Source organism: Ictidomys tridecemlineatus, chromosome 1 (assembly GCF_052094955.1).
Source record: "Ictidomys tridecemlineatus isolate mIctTri1 chromosome 1, mIctTri1.hap1, whole genome shotgun sequence".
Classification (NCBI taxonomy): Eukaryota; Metazoa; Chordata; class Mammalia; order Rodentia; family Sciuridae; genus Ictidomys; species Ictidomys tridecemlineatus.
Window position 1 is genome coordinate 120726699 of NC_135477.1, and position 15231 is coordinate 120741929.

The following is a 15231-nucleotide window of genomic DNA, read 5'->3' on the forward strand; positions in this document are numbered from 1 at the left end:
GGACTTTTTTTTTTTTGTAGTTCTGTGAAGAAGTAATTAGTGTTTTGATGTGGATTGCATTGAATAACGTTTGGTGACTTGGTAATTTTGACAATATTAATTCTGCCTATCTAAGAACCTTGGAGGTCTTTCCATCTTCTAAGTTTTTCAGTTTCTTTCTTTAGTGTTCCATAGTTTTTATTGTAGAGATGTTTTACCACCTTGGTTAGATTTATTCTCAAGTATTTTATTTTTTTGAGGTTTTAAATGGTATAGTTTTCCTGATTTCTTTCCCAGTAGATTAATTATTGAAGTATAGGAAAGCTATTAATTAGGAATGTTGATCTTGTATCCTTCTACTTTACTGAATTTGTTTATCAGCTCTAGAAGTCTTCGGGTGCAGATTTTAGGTCTTTTAGTCATTAGTTCATCAGCAAATAGATAACTTCTTTTCCTATTTTTTATCCCTTTAATTTCTTTCTCTTGCTTGATTGCTCTGGCTATAGTTTCAAGAACTATATTGAATAGGAGTGGTATCATCAAGCTTTTATGATATATACCCAGAATTGTAGCTATAAATAGTTTCCATATTGATTGGCTAGATATTTTGAGGTAAACAAATTACAAGAGTATATTTCTGCAAGTTCAGTGAGTAAGGTACTCACGAACTTTCAAAAGCAATCCTTCAAATATTTTTAAACATAATAAACATAAACAGTAATAAACATAACTGGATATTTTGTCCTTTTATTGATTCTACATTGAGACAGGCTTACTTTTGAGACCCTAGAGAGGTAGGAAAAGTAAACAGAATTGAATGCTACTTGGACTATCAAATTGCCATATATGTATAGAGTTTTGCATAACTGTAATTCATTCTAGGATTCTTCCCACAAGTGTCTTTTTTTTTTGTTTATTTTTATTTAAAATTTTTTTGGAACTGGGAATTGAACCTAGGGGTGGTCTATGACTCAGCTACATTCCCAGCCCCCCCCCCTTTTAAATATTTTTTGGGTGTAAATGGATCTTTAATTTAATTTATTTATATGCAGTGCTGAGGATCAAACCCAGGGCCTCACACATGCCAGGCAAGCACTCTACCACTGAACCACAATTCCAGCCACCTTTCCCAGCCCTTTTTAATTTTTTTTTTTTTTGAAACAGGGTCTTGCTAAGTTGCTTAGGAACTTGCTATGTTGCTGAGGCTAGCCTCAAACTTGCAATCCTTCTGTCTCAGCCTCCTGAGTTGCTGGGATTACAGGCGTTTGCCACTATGCCCAGCTTGTCTTTGTTTTTGAGGAAGAAATTGAATGTCACAAAGGTTGAGTGATACATCTGAGGTTAAAAATCTGAGATCCTGTATTGTGAAACAATATGGAACTTGTAGTTGAACCTAATTCTCCTGATCTCTAGTGCAGTATTTTCTCCTTTATGTCTTGTTGCCTATTAAGATGTGAATTTAGGGGCTGAGGATGTGGCTCAGTGGTAGAGTGCTTACCTAGCATGTTCGAGGACCTGGGTTTGACCCTTAGCACCATATAAAAATAAAATAAAGGTATTGTGTCCAACTGCAATTAAAAAATAAATATATATTTGAATTTACCTTTACTTTTAAGATATAGAACAATTAAATTTAGTGAGTTATGTATTGTGAATTTCAAAGAGAAGTTATAAGCCTTCTAAAGACAAAGATTGTATCTGTGTTTTGTTTTTCTTTTGAACTTAATTTTTCCCAAACACTTAGGAATATGTTTAAAAACATGATTCTTAATGTTCTTGGCACCCAGAAAGGCAGTAATGCTGTTCTTTTTCTTCTTAGCTGTAGGACTCAGATGGGCAAATGAACAATATGTTACCCTTTATATGATCTATTCAAATCCATCCATATTTGTTCTTATTGCCATAATTATATCTTAGGTATACTATGTCATTTTTAAATTGTGGTGTAACTCACATTCCTAAAATTTAGCATTTAAAATTATATTGCAATGTTTTTTAGTATATTCATAGATTGTACAGAGATGACCACTGTCTAATTTCAGAACATCATTATCATTTCAGAATGAAACTACAGACTCATTAACAGTCTTCTTTCCCCTACTCCCAAGACAATCATTAATCTATTTTTGTCTGTATGGATTTGCCCTTGGTGGACATTTCGTATAAATAGAATCATACAATATGTGAACTTCTACGTCTAACTTCTTTCACTAAACATAGTATTTTCAAGGTTCATTCACATTATGGCATGTCTTAGTATTTAAGTCTTTTTAAAATAATATTCCAGTGTATGTATATACCATATTTTGTTTACCCATTTATCTGCTGATGGACATTTGGGGTCCCCCCCACTTATTGGCTATTATAAGTAATGTAGCTGTGAACATTTGTATATAAGTTTTTGTATAAGTATTGTGTTTTAAGTTCTCTTAGGTTTGTATCTAAGAGTGGAATAACTGGTGATATGTTAATTTTATGTTTAACTTTTGAACTGTCTTCTATAGCAGCGACTGCACCATTTATGTTTCTACAAGCAGTGCATGAAGAACCTTACATTTTTTTGAGACTAGATCATTCATCACTTCTCAAATTCATCTTCTCATTTTTTATTTCACTCCTTTCCTCTAACTGAAACACATTTACTCTCCTGCCCTCCTCCACCCTTATGCCTAATCATCTATAAAAATCATATGCATCCTTCAAACCCTACTAGAGCTGGAAGTGATTTCTTGCTCCTTAATGCATATAGTTGTACCATATGTTTTTCTTTGAGGCCTTTTATAATAATTGAAGCCTTTATTTCTTTTATATTCTCATGGTGCTTTGTATATAATAAACCTTTAGCAAATATTGGGAAAATGAAAGAGAGAACTGAAATTCCTTAACTTGGATTTTTTAAATGTTTTATGAACATAATATTTTTTATAAAATGTTAATATGTAACTATCTTTCATAAGAAACATTCTAGAATGTTCCCACTGGAATGATGGTTTTATTTATGTTCCCAACTGGTGGTTATATATATCTGCAAATATAATTTCTCAGCTTTGCAATAAGCTCTTAGTATAAGCAGGTGCCTTTCAAGGCCATCGACAGCTGATTATATAATATATCTATTGGCATGGAATAGGATGTTATCTTTGAATATAATTAAATGTTAAAGTGTGTTGCAGTATTTTACATGACTTAGTGCATCACTACTAATGAAATATATCTAAATTATTTTAACTTTACTGTGTTTAGTAGGGTATCTTTATTTAATGTCCAATACAAAAATAGATTATCAATTCCACCTCGAGACCAGGACGCTGGTTTCATACAAGAGGTTCGTAGCATAGAAGTTAACTAGTGAGATCGAAGTAAACACACAAAACTTAATTATCTTTTTCTTTGACCAGGTCCGAGACGGCCCTCCCTCTAGCTCTTGCCTCAAACCACCCGGTGGGGCAGCAAGGCTTACTCAGGACTAGCAGGAGAGAGAGAGAGAGAGAGAGAGAGAGAGAGAGAGAGAGAGAGAGAGAGAGAGAGAGAGAGAGAGAGAGAACGCCAGAGAGTGGCCTTTTATTGGGGAACAAGAAATTTCAGGGAAAATTCCATCCAATGAAGGTCGAGTGGGGCAACATTCCAAGGTCAGGGTCAGTGATTGGTCTCAGGGTCAATGGTCAGTCACACCCCCACATGGACAGGCTCTCACACCTGGAGAGGGTGGGGATAGCTCCGACACAGTTTGGCCTGAATGCCTCACACCCAATCAGGGAGTGCCCAATCACGTGCGAGAATGGCTCCCCCCAATCAACTAGCCAAATATCTCAAATAATGAATTCCAAATATCGTGGTCTTTTGTAAAATGTGTGGAATAGAATATCCCAGTGGTTAACAGTACTTAACCACATGGGATGGTTAACAGAACTTAACCACATGGGACTCTCTACCCATATGGTCTGGGTTTGAAATCTGATTTTGCCATTTATTAGCTGTGTCCTGGAAGAAGTACTTAGTCTTTCTGTTTCTTTTTTTAAAATGTATTTATAAATATGTTAACCTACCTGGCTATGCTATTCACATATTATAGACATATAAGTATACAGATCTGTATTTAGGAGTGTAAACATGAATATGCATATGTTCAAATTTACATGCATGCACACATGTCCTTTTAGCAAAATAAGGATCATAACATTTTGTGGATTTCAGTTAATTTTTTATTTTTTAGTTTACTTTTAAATTTTAAAATTCTTATTTGTTACATATGACAGCAGAATGCATACAATTCATATTACACATATAGAACACAATCTTTCATATCTCTGGTTGTATTCAAAGTATATTCACACCCTTCTTATCCTACATGTACTTTGGATAATGATGTCCATCTCATTCCACCATCATTTTTAACCCCTTCCCCTCCCACCCCTTTGCCCTATGCTCCCATGCTCCCCTTTCCTACCCCACTATGAAACAGTGTGATGCTGGTTGTTTTAATCAGTTATAACAATAGCTATTATTTATCAGGTGGTTAGTATGTGCCCAATACTGTTAAAACACTTCATGAACTAGATTTCTTTTTAAAGTTATGTTTGTTGAGATATAATTTTTGTATGCTACAATTTGCCCTATTTTGTTTTATAGTTATATGGATTTTGACAACACAATATAAAAAATGACAACATAAATATGGATGTATAGTACTACAGTCAAGATACAGACTATGTTACTGTGTTCTCTTTTTCTTCTTTTTTTTTAAACAAATAGAGAAATTAATTTTAATATATTTTCATTTAACCCAATAGATTATCAACATAATTTGCAAAGAAAATAATTGTTTTGGAACCTAATGTTTATTTAACACATAGCACACCTCAATTCAGAGTAGACACATTTCAAATACTCCATAGCCTCATGTAACTAATGGCTGCCATATTGGATCTTTTCTCCATCTTCACCTTTTGGTGAGACATATGCTGTAGGCTGCAGGATAAGTCCCCTTGTCATGTGGTTTCTTGTTGAGTTCCATCAGAAAGGGGACACCAAAGAGATGAACTTAGAGTATACAAGAGTAGTGCGAGGTGCTTTATTCTTCCCTATAAGACTCTATTAGACTGTGAGTTGGTTTCTTTTTGCTTTTGGTAGGAATAACTTCAGTTAGTTCACCTTCTCCTACAAGTTTTTCATAATGGCTCTCTCTTCTTTCACCTCCTACCTCTCCAAGTCTACAGAAGGAAAGGTGTTTCACAAAATTTGTTGGTTTCTGCCTCGGTCCGGCTGCAGCAAAATAACGGGGGTGGGGGGTGGGGGGGGTATGACGAACAACTTGTGTACGTTGATACAGCAGGAGTGGGAGCCATTTATTGTAGGACAACAGAGGTATTTATACATTCCACACAGCTTATCTTAATTAACATAAACTAGATACAGCAGTCAACCAATAAGAAATCTCCACACTTAATGGCTTGCTGGCGCCACCTCACAAACCACTCCCCCTAGCAAAATACCAGGCGCCATCCTGATTTGTTTACAGACTCTAACATTTCCCCCTTTTGTTTAATTTAAATAACAACCATAGTGGTTTTTACACAAACACCATAAATAATCTGCTACAAGCAGAAGGGGAGGATACAAAATGTCACAATACCAAGCCAATTGATGGCTCTATGCAAGAAGCCCTTGGAAAAATTATACCAGTAATGACACCATTAGGAAAGATACCGAGTTACAATTTGTTGTAGATTACAGTTTGTTGTCTCAGTCCAGGTAACTCACAGTCCAGGTAAGTTCTGTAGGCAGCTAGCCTAAATCACAATCCAGATAAGTTCTGCAGGCAGCTAGCTTGGTCTGAAGTCTCGTGCGGTTCTCAGCAACACTGGAAATTCTTCCACCTTCGTCTTCACTGGCACTGGGATGAAGGCAAGAACTCTAGCAATGCTGGCTAAAGAAAATCCTGTAGTATTCCAGCAGGCACTAAGAAAACAACCTTCTGAACAATTTAGTACATTATCTCAAGGTTTTTTACATTTGAAATAAGCCTTACTGGCCTTGGAAATGATCAAACTTCAGGGACGCGGGCCATCTTCTGCCTGCAGCGTCCCGGGCAGCCCCAGATGGCCCCGGAGAGAGTCTGGGGAGAATCCCAGGAAGCGTCCCTGACTCAAACTGCCACTGGGCACAGGGAGCAAGAGCCTGCGAGACTGTGCCTCCAGGTCAGGTTTGGATTTGGGCTCTCACAGTGGCATCCCACTGCCAGGGCAGGGGGCGGGGAAGAGCCGGCTGCCGCCACTTGGAAAGTCTTTGCTGCGCCATGACCGGCTCGCGCACGTGGCAGCCGCCGCACCAGTTCACGCACCCTCCGGTAACGAAAAGTATTTAGTAATAGCCTTTTGCTGCAACTGTTTTCCTGATAATCCTTCTTCTTCTGAACTTTCTTTTTCTTTCTGACTAGAGTTCTTGGGCTTTTATCAACACATGCCCTAACTGCTCTTGATTCCACTGGGGTGCCTCCTTCCCTTAGTAATTTACTTAACACCCCTTCCATATTTTCATCACAAAGACAATACAACATTTCAAGACAAAACAAGACACAAACATACGGCATCAATCTTCTCCATTTTCTCGAAATGGCCATTTTTCCTCTCGCCCTTTCTGTCTAGGGATGAGGAGTTTTGCTGATGGGCAGCTTTTTTTTTTTTTTTTTTCGTCACCCCCGAGTGTCCCGGGTCTCTATCTGCTTCGGTCCGGCTGCAGCAAAATAATGGGGGGGGGTGATGGGGGGGTGACGAACAACTTGTGTACATTGATACAGCAGGAGTGGGAGCCGTTTGTTGTAGGACAACAGAGGTATTTATACATTCCACACAGCTTATCTTATTTAACATAAACTAGATACAGCAGTCAACTAATAAGAAACTTCCACACTTAATGGCTCACTGGCACCACCTCACAAACCACTCCCCCTGGCAAAATACCAGGCACCATCCTGACTTGTTTACAGACTCTAACGGGTTTCCCTCAACCTTGCCCTTACCTTTATAAATACCTTATTAAACAATTTTTACCCTTGATTTTTTCACCCTTGAATCTTGAATAACGGTTTTTTATAATTACAAGAAAGTAAAATATGTACACATACCAGATTAATTATATATTAAAATATAATGTATAAAATGCTAAAACTTTTAAAGAAAATATTTGTGTAATTTTATGAAGAGAAATGGAAAACAAAAAATACAAAATAAACAAAACCCTGAAAAATTAGATGATATTGTAGTTAAAATTTTTATGTGTAAAATTTATTGAAAGTGCTTGAAAGATATATGAATTGTATTACCTGTAATTTTTGTTTATTTTTGGTATTTAACTTGATTTAGTTTCTTCTTTGATTGGCTTTTCCTTTATTATAGTTTGCATATTTTCCTTGTTTTTCATTTCCTCCTTGTGGAATATTTTGCCAAGAATGTTCTGTAGTGCAGACTTTCTTGCTATAAATTCTTTTAGCTTTTGTTTATCATGGAAGGTTTTTATTTCATCATCAAATTTGAAGCTTAATTTTGCTGGATATAAGGTTCTTGGTTGGCATCCATTATCTTTTAGAGCTTGGTATGTTGTTCCAGGATCTCCTGGCTTTGAGAGTTTGGGTTGAAAAAGCTGCTGAGATCTGAATTGGTTTTCCCTTGTAGGTAATCTGATTTTTCTTGCTTGTGGCTTTTAAAATTCTATCTTTATTCTGTATGCTAGGCATTTTCATTATAATGTGTATTGGTGTAGATCTGTTATAATTTTGTACATTTGGTGTCCTATAAGCTTCTTGTATTTGATGTTCCATTTCATTCTTCATGCTTGGGAAATTTTCAAATATTATTTCATTGAAGAGATTGTGCATTCCTTTGGTTTGAATCTCTGAATCTTCCTCTATCTCAGTAAATCTTAAATTTGGTCATTTGGTGGTATCCCATAATGTTCATGGTTTCTTACCATTTTCACAATAAAGGTCAACTTTTTTTCAAGATTGTTTATTTTGTCTTCATTGTTTGAGATCCTGACTTCCAAGTCATCTAGTCTGTTGGTGATGTGATCTGTTGAGTTTTTTAATTGGCTTATTGTTTTTTTCATTTCAAGGGTTTCTGAGATCCTGACTTCCAAGTCATCTAGTCTATTGGTGATGTGATCTATTGAGTTTTTTAATTGGCTTATTGTTTCTTTCATTTCAAGGGTTTCTGTTCCACCCACCCCCACCCCCAGTATCTCTGTTTCTTGAAGTGATCTCTTGCAATCTGTCTTTGCTCTCTTTTCTCTTTGTTGGGGTGATCATGGTCACCTGTATTTGTTCTCTTATGTCTTTGTTGGAGTGATCCATTTTTGCCTGTATCTGCTCACTTAGGTCATTCTTTAATTCCCAGATCATTTTAGTTATGTATATTCTGAACTCCTTCTCTGACATTTCACCTGCTGTACTCTCTATGGATTCTGTTGTTGTAGTATCTTGGTTTGTTTGGGGCACTTTCCTCCCTTGTTTTTTCATGATGTCTATGTGTCTTCCTCTCTTGCAGTGTAGATCAGAGGTATTACAGCTTCTGCACTTTTGTCTTATAGTGTCCCTATAGATTACAATACCTCACTTTTTAAAAAAAAATGTTTTAGTTGTAGTTGGACACAGTACTTTTGTTTTATTTATTTTTTATGTGGTGTTGAGGATCAAACCCAGGGCCCCACGTTTGCTAGGTGAGCACTCTACTGCTGAGCCACAACCCCAGTCCCCCAATGCCTCACTTTTAAGGGAGAGATCAATCTTACAGCACTCAGTATACCCAACGTGCAGCCATATATCATTAAGCTTCCATTTTTACATTTAGTTTTGTCACTATAATCAGAAATGATGAGTTTGGTTAACTTCTACCATATAGTCAATAGGTTTGCATAATGGTTTACAGTTTCTAATGGTAGAAGGGGGTACTGGGGGGTTGGCTGAGGTATTTATGAGGTAGGATATGAGAATATGAAGGTATTAAATTATATAACAAGTGAGAGGGTAATCATTAGAAGTTGACTGTTAATAGGAGAAACGAGATAGGCAACCCCCTGCAAGACAGGATAACGTTTAGCACCCCTAGTAGAGAGAATCCTCTGGTGCAGCCAGGCCCACAGGGAACTTGGTGATGTCTTACCAGGTCCTTATTGTTGTCACTTGATAGAAGCAGCCATATCTCAGTTTCGTGGCAGTGGCAGCTCTCAAGCCTATATGTACTCTGATGTTGGGCTGTGGAGCCACACTTTTTTGAATAAGGAACCCCAGTATGGGGTGGTTCTCCTCCGGATCTCTTGGCCACGGTATGGTGGGGTGGGCGGGTCTCTCCTCTGGATCTCCGGCCAGATTTCAGTTAATTTTATTAATATTTTCCTGTGCCATTTAATATGTTTTCAAAATCTGTTTTTCGTTTTTTTTTTTTGGTGGTGATACTAAAGATCCTTTTTAGTTTGAGACTGTGTCTTACTAAGTTGCTGAGGGTCTGGCCAGGTTGCTAAAGTTGGCCTTGAATTTGCTGTCCTCCTGCCTCAGCCTCCTGAGTTGCTGGAATTACAGTGCCCAGCAAGGACATGAGTTTTAAAACATATTTTGTTAACAAATTTTCAAACTGCTTACCAGGGAGGTTGTGCATAACAAAATTCACTTGGAATTAACTAATTTTGTATGTTGATTTTTTTTTCTTTCTTTCTTTCTTTTTTTTTTTTTTTTTTTTTTTTTTTGCTTATATGGCTCATTCATTTCAGCAAGTATGTATTGAATACCTGCTATGTACCAGGTACTCTTAGTCCCAGGATAGAACAGTGAATAAATAGGTATTGTTTCTAAACTCATGGAGTTTTTCTATCTATAGGACTCTAGGTGTTTGTTAGTGTGTTTTTAAGACTTTTATTTCGGGGTTAGAAATTGGATAAATTATTTAGTAGAGAGGAAAACTATACCTTAATGACCTATCTGTGCTATCAGTTTTTTTTTAAAAAAAAGCAATTCTCTAGTGCTGTATACAGTATACATCTTCCTAGGGGTTATGTTCATGTATTTATTTCAGTAAAAGTATTGCTTAGACATAGAAGATAGAGTGTTCTCCAGGAAACTTTAGTATGTCTGGGTTTACCTGTTATGTTTGAAGATTACTTGATAGTCAGAATGCGTCCTCAAAGTCTGTGACCATATAGCCCCATGTTTCTAAAAGTACTGGTTATATAAGAAGACATATTATTATTATTTTTTGTTTTAGAGAGAGAGAATTTTTTTTTAATATTTCTTTTTTTTTTAGTTTTCGGCGGACACAACATCTTTATTTGTATGTGGTGCTGAGGACCGAACCCAGCGCCGTGTGCATGCCAGGCGAGTGCGCTACCGCTTGAGCCACATCCCCAGCCAAAGAAGACATATTATTACTTTACAGTTGTTCTAATCATATTGATAATCGTTTTTTGGATTTTACATGTTCAATAGGTCGAATCATTTATTTTGGACCAAGAAGACTTGGATAACCCAGTGCTTAAAACAACATCAGAGATCTTCTTGTCGAGTACTGCAGAAGGAGCAGACTTACGCACTGTGGATCCAGAAACACAGGCACGACTAGAAGCATTGCTTGAAGCAGCAGGTACTTTCTTTTCTTTTTTTTTTTTTTGATTACTTTATTTATTTTAATCTCTTTATAAAGTCTAGATCTCTCTATAAAGTTATACAAGATTATCCTCAAATTATGTAACATACGAAATATGCAATCACTGTAAAATTTATTTTTTATTTCCTAAAGAAAATGTTCACATTTTATATTTTAAAAAAATTCTTGGCTGGGGCTAGGGTATCTAGAAGGTAAATATTAAAAAAAAAATAATTCTTGGCTGAAGGCAATGAGTGACTCAACTGTAGTTTTTTTTTTTTTTTTTTTTTTTTTAATTTGGTACTAGGGCTCGAACCTAGGGGCAAACCTCAGTGCCTCACTGAGTTGCTTAGTGCCTCAATAAGTTGCTGAAGCTGGCTTTGAACTCACGATCCTCCTGTCTCAGCTTCCCCAGCCGCTGAGATTACAGTCATGCACCACTGTGTCTGGCCTACTTATTCATTTTAATCAGTGTGTAACTTAATTAAAAATAGCTCTTTTTATCTAATAGACATCTTTAAAAATTTTTTTATTTGTAAATGGACACAATACCTTTATTTATTTATTTTTATGTGGTGCTGAGGATTGAACCTAGTGCCTCACACGTGCTAGGCAGTTGCTCTACCACTGAACTACAATCCTAGTTCCTACATAATAGGCATTTAAATAAAAAAACGAACATAAACTTGTACTAAAACATGTCAAGCTATGTCAATTATTTGTTCTGAAGTATCATAAAAGAAAAATTTGTGATAAAAACATACCTTCTCAAAATAGTACATATTATTTTATATTGTATAATCTGCTCGTTATTTACTATACAAAGTTTTCATGGCATTTTAATGAAAACCTTTTATCACTCCTAAATGCAAAAATTTTTATAATCTCTGAATATGACCTTTTTGCAATATGTTCACTTTGTATAGCATTCCTTTTATTTGTTTAATGCATTTATGCATGCACATTATACACACATAAGAATTTCATCTAGATGAATAATTTATAACATTAAAAAAAGTGCATAGAAGCTTATTAGGGTGCCATATTTTTACCTTATCCTATATTAATGCTGTTAAGATGTGGAATACTCAAGGTTTAAAAATGTATAGAAAATTTCTTTCAGCTTATGAGTGAATACTTTAATAAACATTAAAGAGACATTCAGAAAGATCACAGCAGCCTTTAAAATAATAAGAAAAATTTGTATTTTGTCAGTTAAGGACTAGGGGAAAAGTAAAACATGAAGGAAATTAACATTTTTATATTGTTCTTGGAAACAGACATTGCATTAGGAAAATATTTACTCAATATCTTGAAACTCTTTAAACTTTCCTGTTATGGAAAAGCATAGTGGCATAAAAGCATATAATATAATTTGTAGCAGATTAACTTTTGGTCTTTGTGTCTTTTAAACTGATAGAATCTTAAGATTAGATGGAATAAAATACTTAAGTATCCAGCAAAGACTGATAATTAAAAAGAAACAAAATGTAAAGATGGATTATGTTGGATTTCCCTCCTAGTCTGGATCTCTTGTGAATCTCCTAGTTATGAGTTATGCATATATTGTATTAGATCTGAAATGTCATTGCTATGTTACATCTAATTTATTTATTTATTTTTCTGTGTTTTAGAACCTTACTTTGTTTTGTTTTGCTTAGATAAGAGAGAAATATGAAAGGTATTTCTCTTCTCCAGGTCTTATAAGGACTAATTTTCTGTTCCTTTCCAAGCCCAAATTTGTTTATGGTTGGTAGTATATATTACTTTCTGGTTTAGGCTACAAAACTGTTGTGAGAACTATTCTGTGATCTCCCCAGTTAAGAATTTTAAACTTTTTCTAATGTGTATATCATGATTCTCATTCAGAGTTTTTGGGGTTCATTAAGCATTCTTTCTCCCTTTTTCTTTGGTTTATAGTATGACTGATATAAATAGCAAGATATATCTTAGAGTGACTTGTTTTTATAACCTATATTATGAAAGAGAAAATAAATCTTGAAAATAATAGTTATCTTTCAGGAAGTATCAGAAAAGATTAAATTTTAAATTTTTGTATATTTTAACAATTTAAACTCTTGACATTGATGGTTATGATGTTGTGTCCAAAGAAACTGTCAAATATATTTAAAAATAGTGTGCCTTTTTCTAAGACCTATGCAAGACAGTATTTAAATTTTTTTTTCCTTTTTTTTTTTTTTTTTTTTTTTTGTGTGTGTGTGTGTGTGTGTGTGTGTGTGGTGTTGGAAATTAAATCCAGGGCTTTCACTCAAGCTAGGCAAATGCTGTATCACTGAGCTACATAACCCCAGCCTTTAAGACAATTGTTTAGTGAACATTTTTGTGTGTGTGTGCAGCAAATATTTTAATTTGCTTTTTGAACATTGTGTAGAGCCTATAGCATTCTAGTGGAATTTATAGAATTATTTTTGTGTTTTTAGTTATGAGATCATGGTAAACATTACCAACCTTTCTTAAGGAAGATAGCTGGATTTTGTTGGTTTGTTTGTTTTTGTGATATTGGGGAATTGAATAACCAGGGCCTTGCACATGCTAGTCAAGTCCTCTACCTCCTAGATCCATAGCCCATGAAAAAATTCTTGTCACTAATTTAACTTAAAGCAGAGCTGAGAATACTCTTTTCTTTAACATTGAGATTCTTAGAAAAAATTGAGACCATGTCAAGAACTTTAATCACATGCATATTTTGATCTATCTTTACTCTAGATACTATTAAAAAATATATATATTTTTATTAGTAGTCAATGGACCTTTATTTTTAATTTATTTATTTATATGTGGTACCCAGTGCCTCACACATGCTAGGCAGGCGCTCCACCACTGAGCTACAATCCCATCCCTACTGTTGAATATTTTTATATGTAATCATTTATGAAGTGCTAAATAAATTCGTTGTTTTTTTTTTTTTTAAGAACATTAAGGGCTGGGGTTGTGGCTCAGCGGTAGAGTGCTTACCAACCACATGCGAGGCCCTGGGTTCGATCCTCAGCACCACATAAAAATAAAATAAAATAAAAGGTGTTGTATACAACTAAAAATAAAACATTAAAAAAAAAGAACATTAAAACCTTCAATTTTAAGGGCTGGGCATATAGTTCAGTTGGTAGAGCTTCCCTTGCATGCACAGATCCCTGGGTTCAATCCCCAGCACCACAAAAAATAAATAAATAAAAATAAAAAATAAACAACAGGCTAGGGATGTAGTTCAGTGGTTAAGTACCCTTGGACTAAATCCCTGGTACCCCCCACCCCAAAAAAGCTAAAAACTTAAATTTTAAATACACACCTATTATAATATAGCTAAAGCAATATGAAATGTACTAAGTAGATAACAAGTAGATAGACCTTCATTGTCTATCAAGGGTGTATATATACTTCCTCGCTTTTATCCTGTAGTAATATAACTACATGTAGATGTTTAAGCATACATAATTAAAAAAAAAAAAAGAGGTCAAATGTGGGACTACACATCTGTAATAATCCCAACTACTCAGGAGGCTGGATAGGAGGCTAGCTTCTGCAACTTAGGGAGATCCTATCTCCAAAAAAAAAAAAAAAAAATGAGGATGTTAGTGGTAAAGTGCCTTTGGGTTCAGTTCTCTGTAGGAAAAAAAAAGGCAGGATCATACTATACAAAATATCTCCTTCATTAATACCAAAAATACCATAGACATATACCCTATACCAGAGATTTATGGTATGACTATTAACTTCTAAATCTTATTTACTTGAAACAATGAGCATCCTGTTAAGTTTTATTTGGAGTTAGGCAGAAGATAAATTAATAAGTGCATTGTGAAGATGGAAGCACTAAAATTTGGGTGGTTATGCCATAGTCTTGACATTAGTGGCAGAATTGAAATTATCAACCTTGTCTTTGACAATTAGCCATATCTATAGAGGCTATGTCCTTTCTTTGCCCTAGAAAATGATGTTTTGAAATGTAATTACAATTTGTACTTTTATGCCTTTTCTTCCCCTGTACTACCTGATTGACGGTCACAAAGGAATTGGCAAGTTGTCAACTGCTGATGGTAAAGCTTTTGCAGATCCTGAGGTACTCCGGAGATTGACATCCTCGGTTAGTTGTGCTTTGGATGAAGCTGCTGCTGCACTGACACGGATGAGAGCAGAAAACAGCCACAATGCAGGACAAGTGGACACGTATGTGTTTAATGCTGTTTATTAAACATCCTTGAGTGGATTTTACCAATTTTGGTTAAATATATCTTTTGGAAGAGTTTATAAACATTAGCCAAATGGATATTAGAATGGATATTACATTTTAAGTGAGTATATAAATGTATGTATATTATTTAGATATAAAATTGATCTTTTTATTCTTGCATCCAACTCCTATTCATTGAGTATTCATGTGGAATATATACTAGAGTATATAAGAAATCCAAATTCAACTTAGTGAGGCCCTGTCTCAAAAAAAAAATAAAAAAATAAAAAAAGTCTGGGGTTGTGGCTCAATGGTTAAATGCCCCTGGGTTCAATCCCTGGTACCAAGAAAAAAAGAAAAAAGAAATGCAAACCAAAAATCAGGTTTCTACTTCTAAGTTACTTATTCTAGAGGTTATAGTAGTGAACTCTAAAC

General features: G+C 35.1%; 1 protein-coding gene across 4 annotated transcripts in view; it reads left to right on the forward strand.

Annotated features, from left to right (window-relative positions):
• The window catches only part of Ankhd1 (ankyrin repeat and KH domain containing 1), a 124019-nt gene that overhangs the window by 24335 nt on the left and 84453 nt on the right, over positions 1-15231 (forward strand). For all 4 annotated transcript variants that reach the window (XM_005327292.4, XM_078046339.1, XM_078046341.1 and 1 more), the window contains exons 2-3: positions 10451-10604; positions 14636-14792. In XM_005327292.4, the coding sequence (XP_005327349.1) occupies positions 10451-10604; positions 14636-14792 (311 nt within the window). The remainder of the gene's footprint in view (positions 1-10450; positions 10605-14635; positions 14793-15231) is intronic.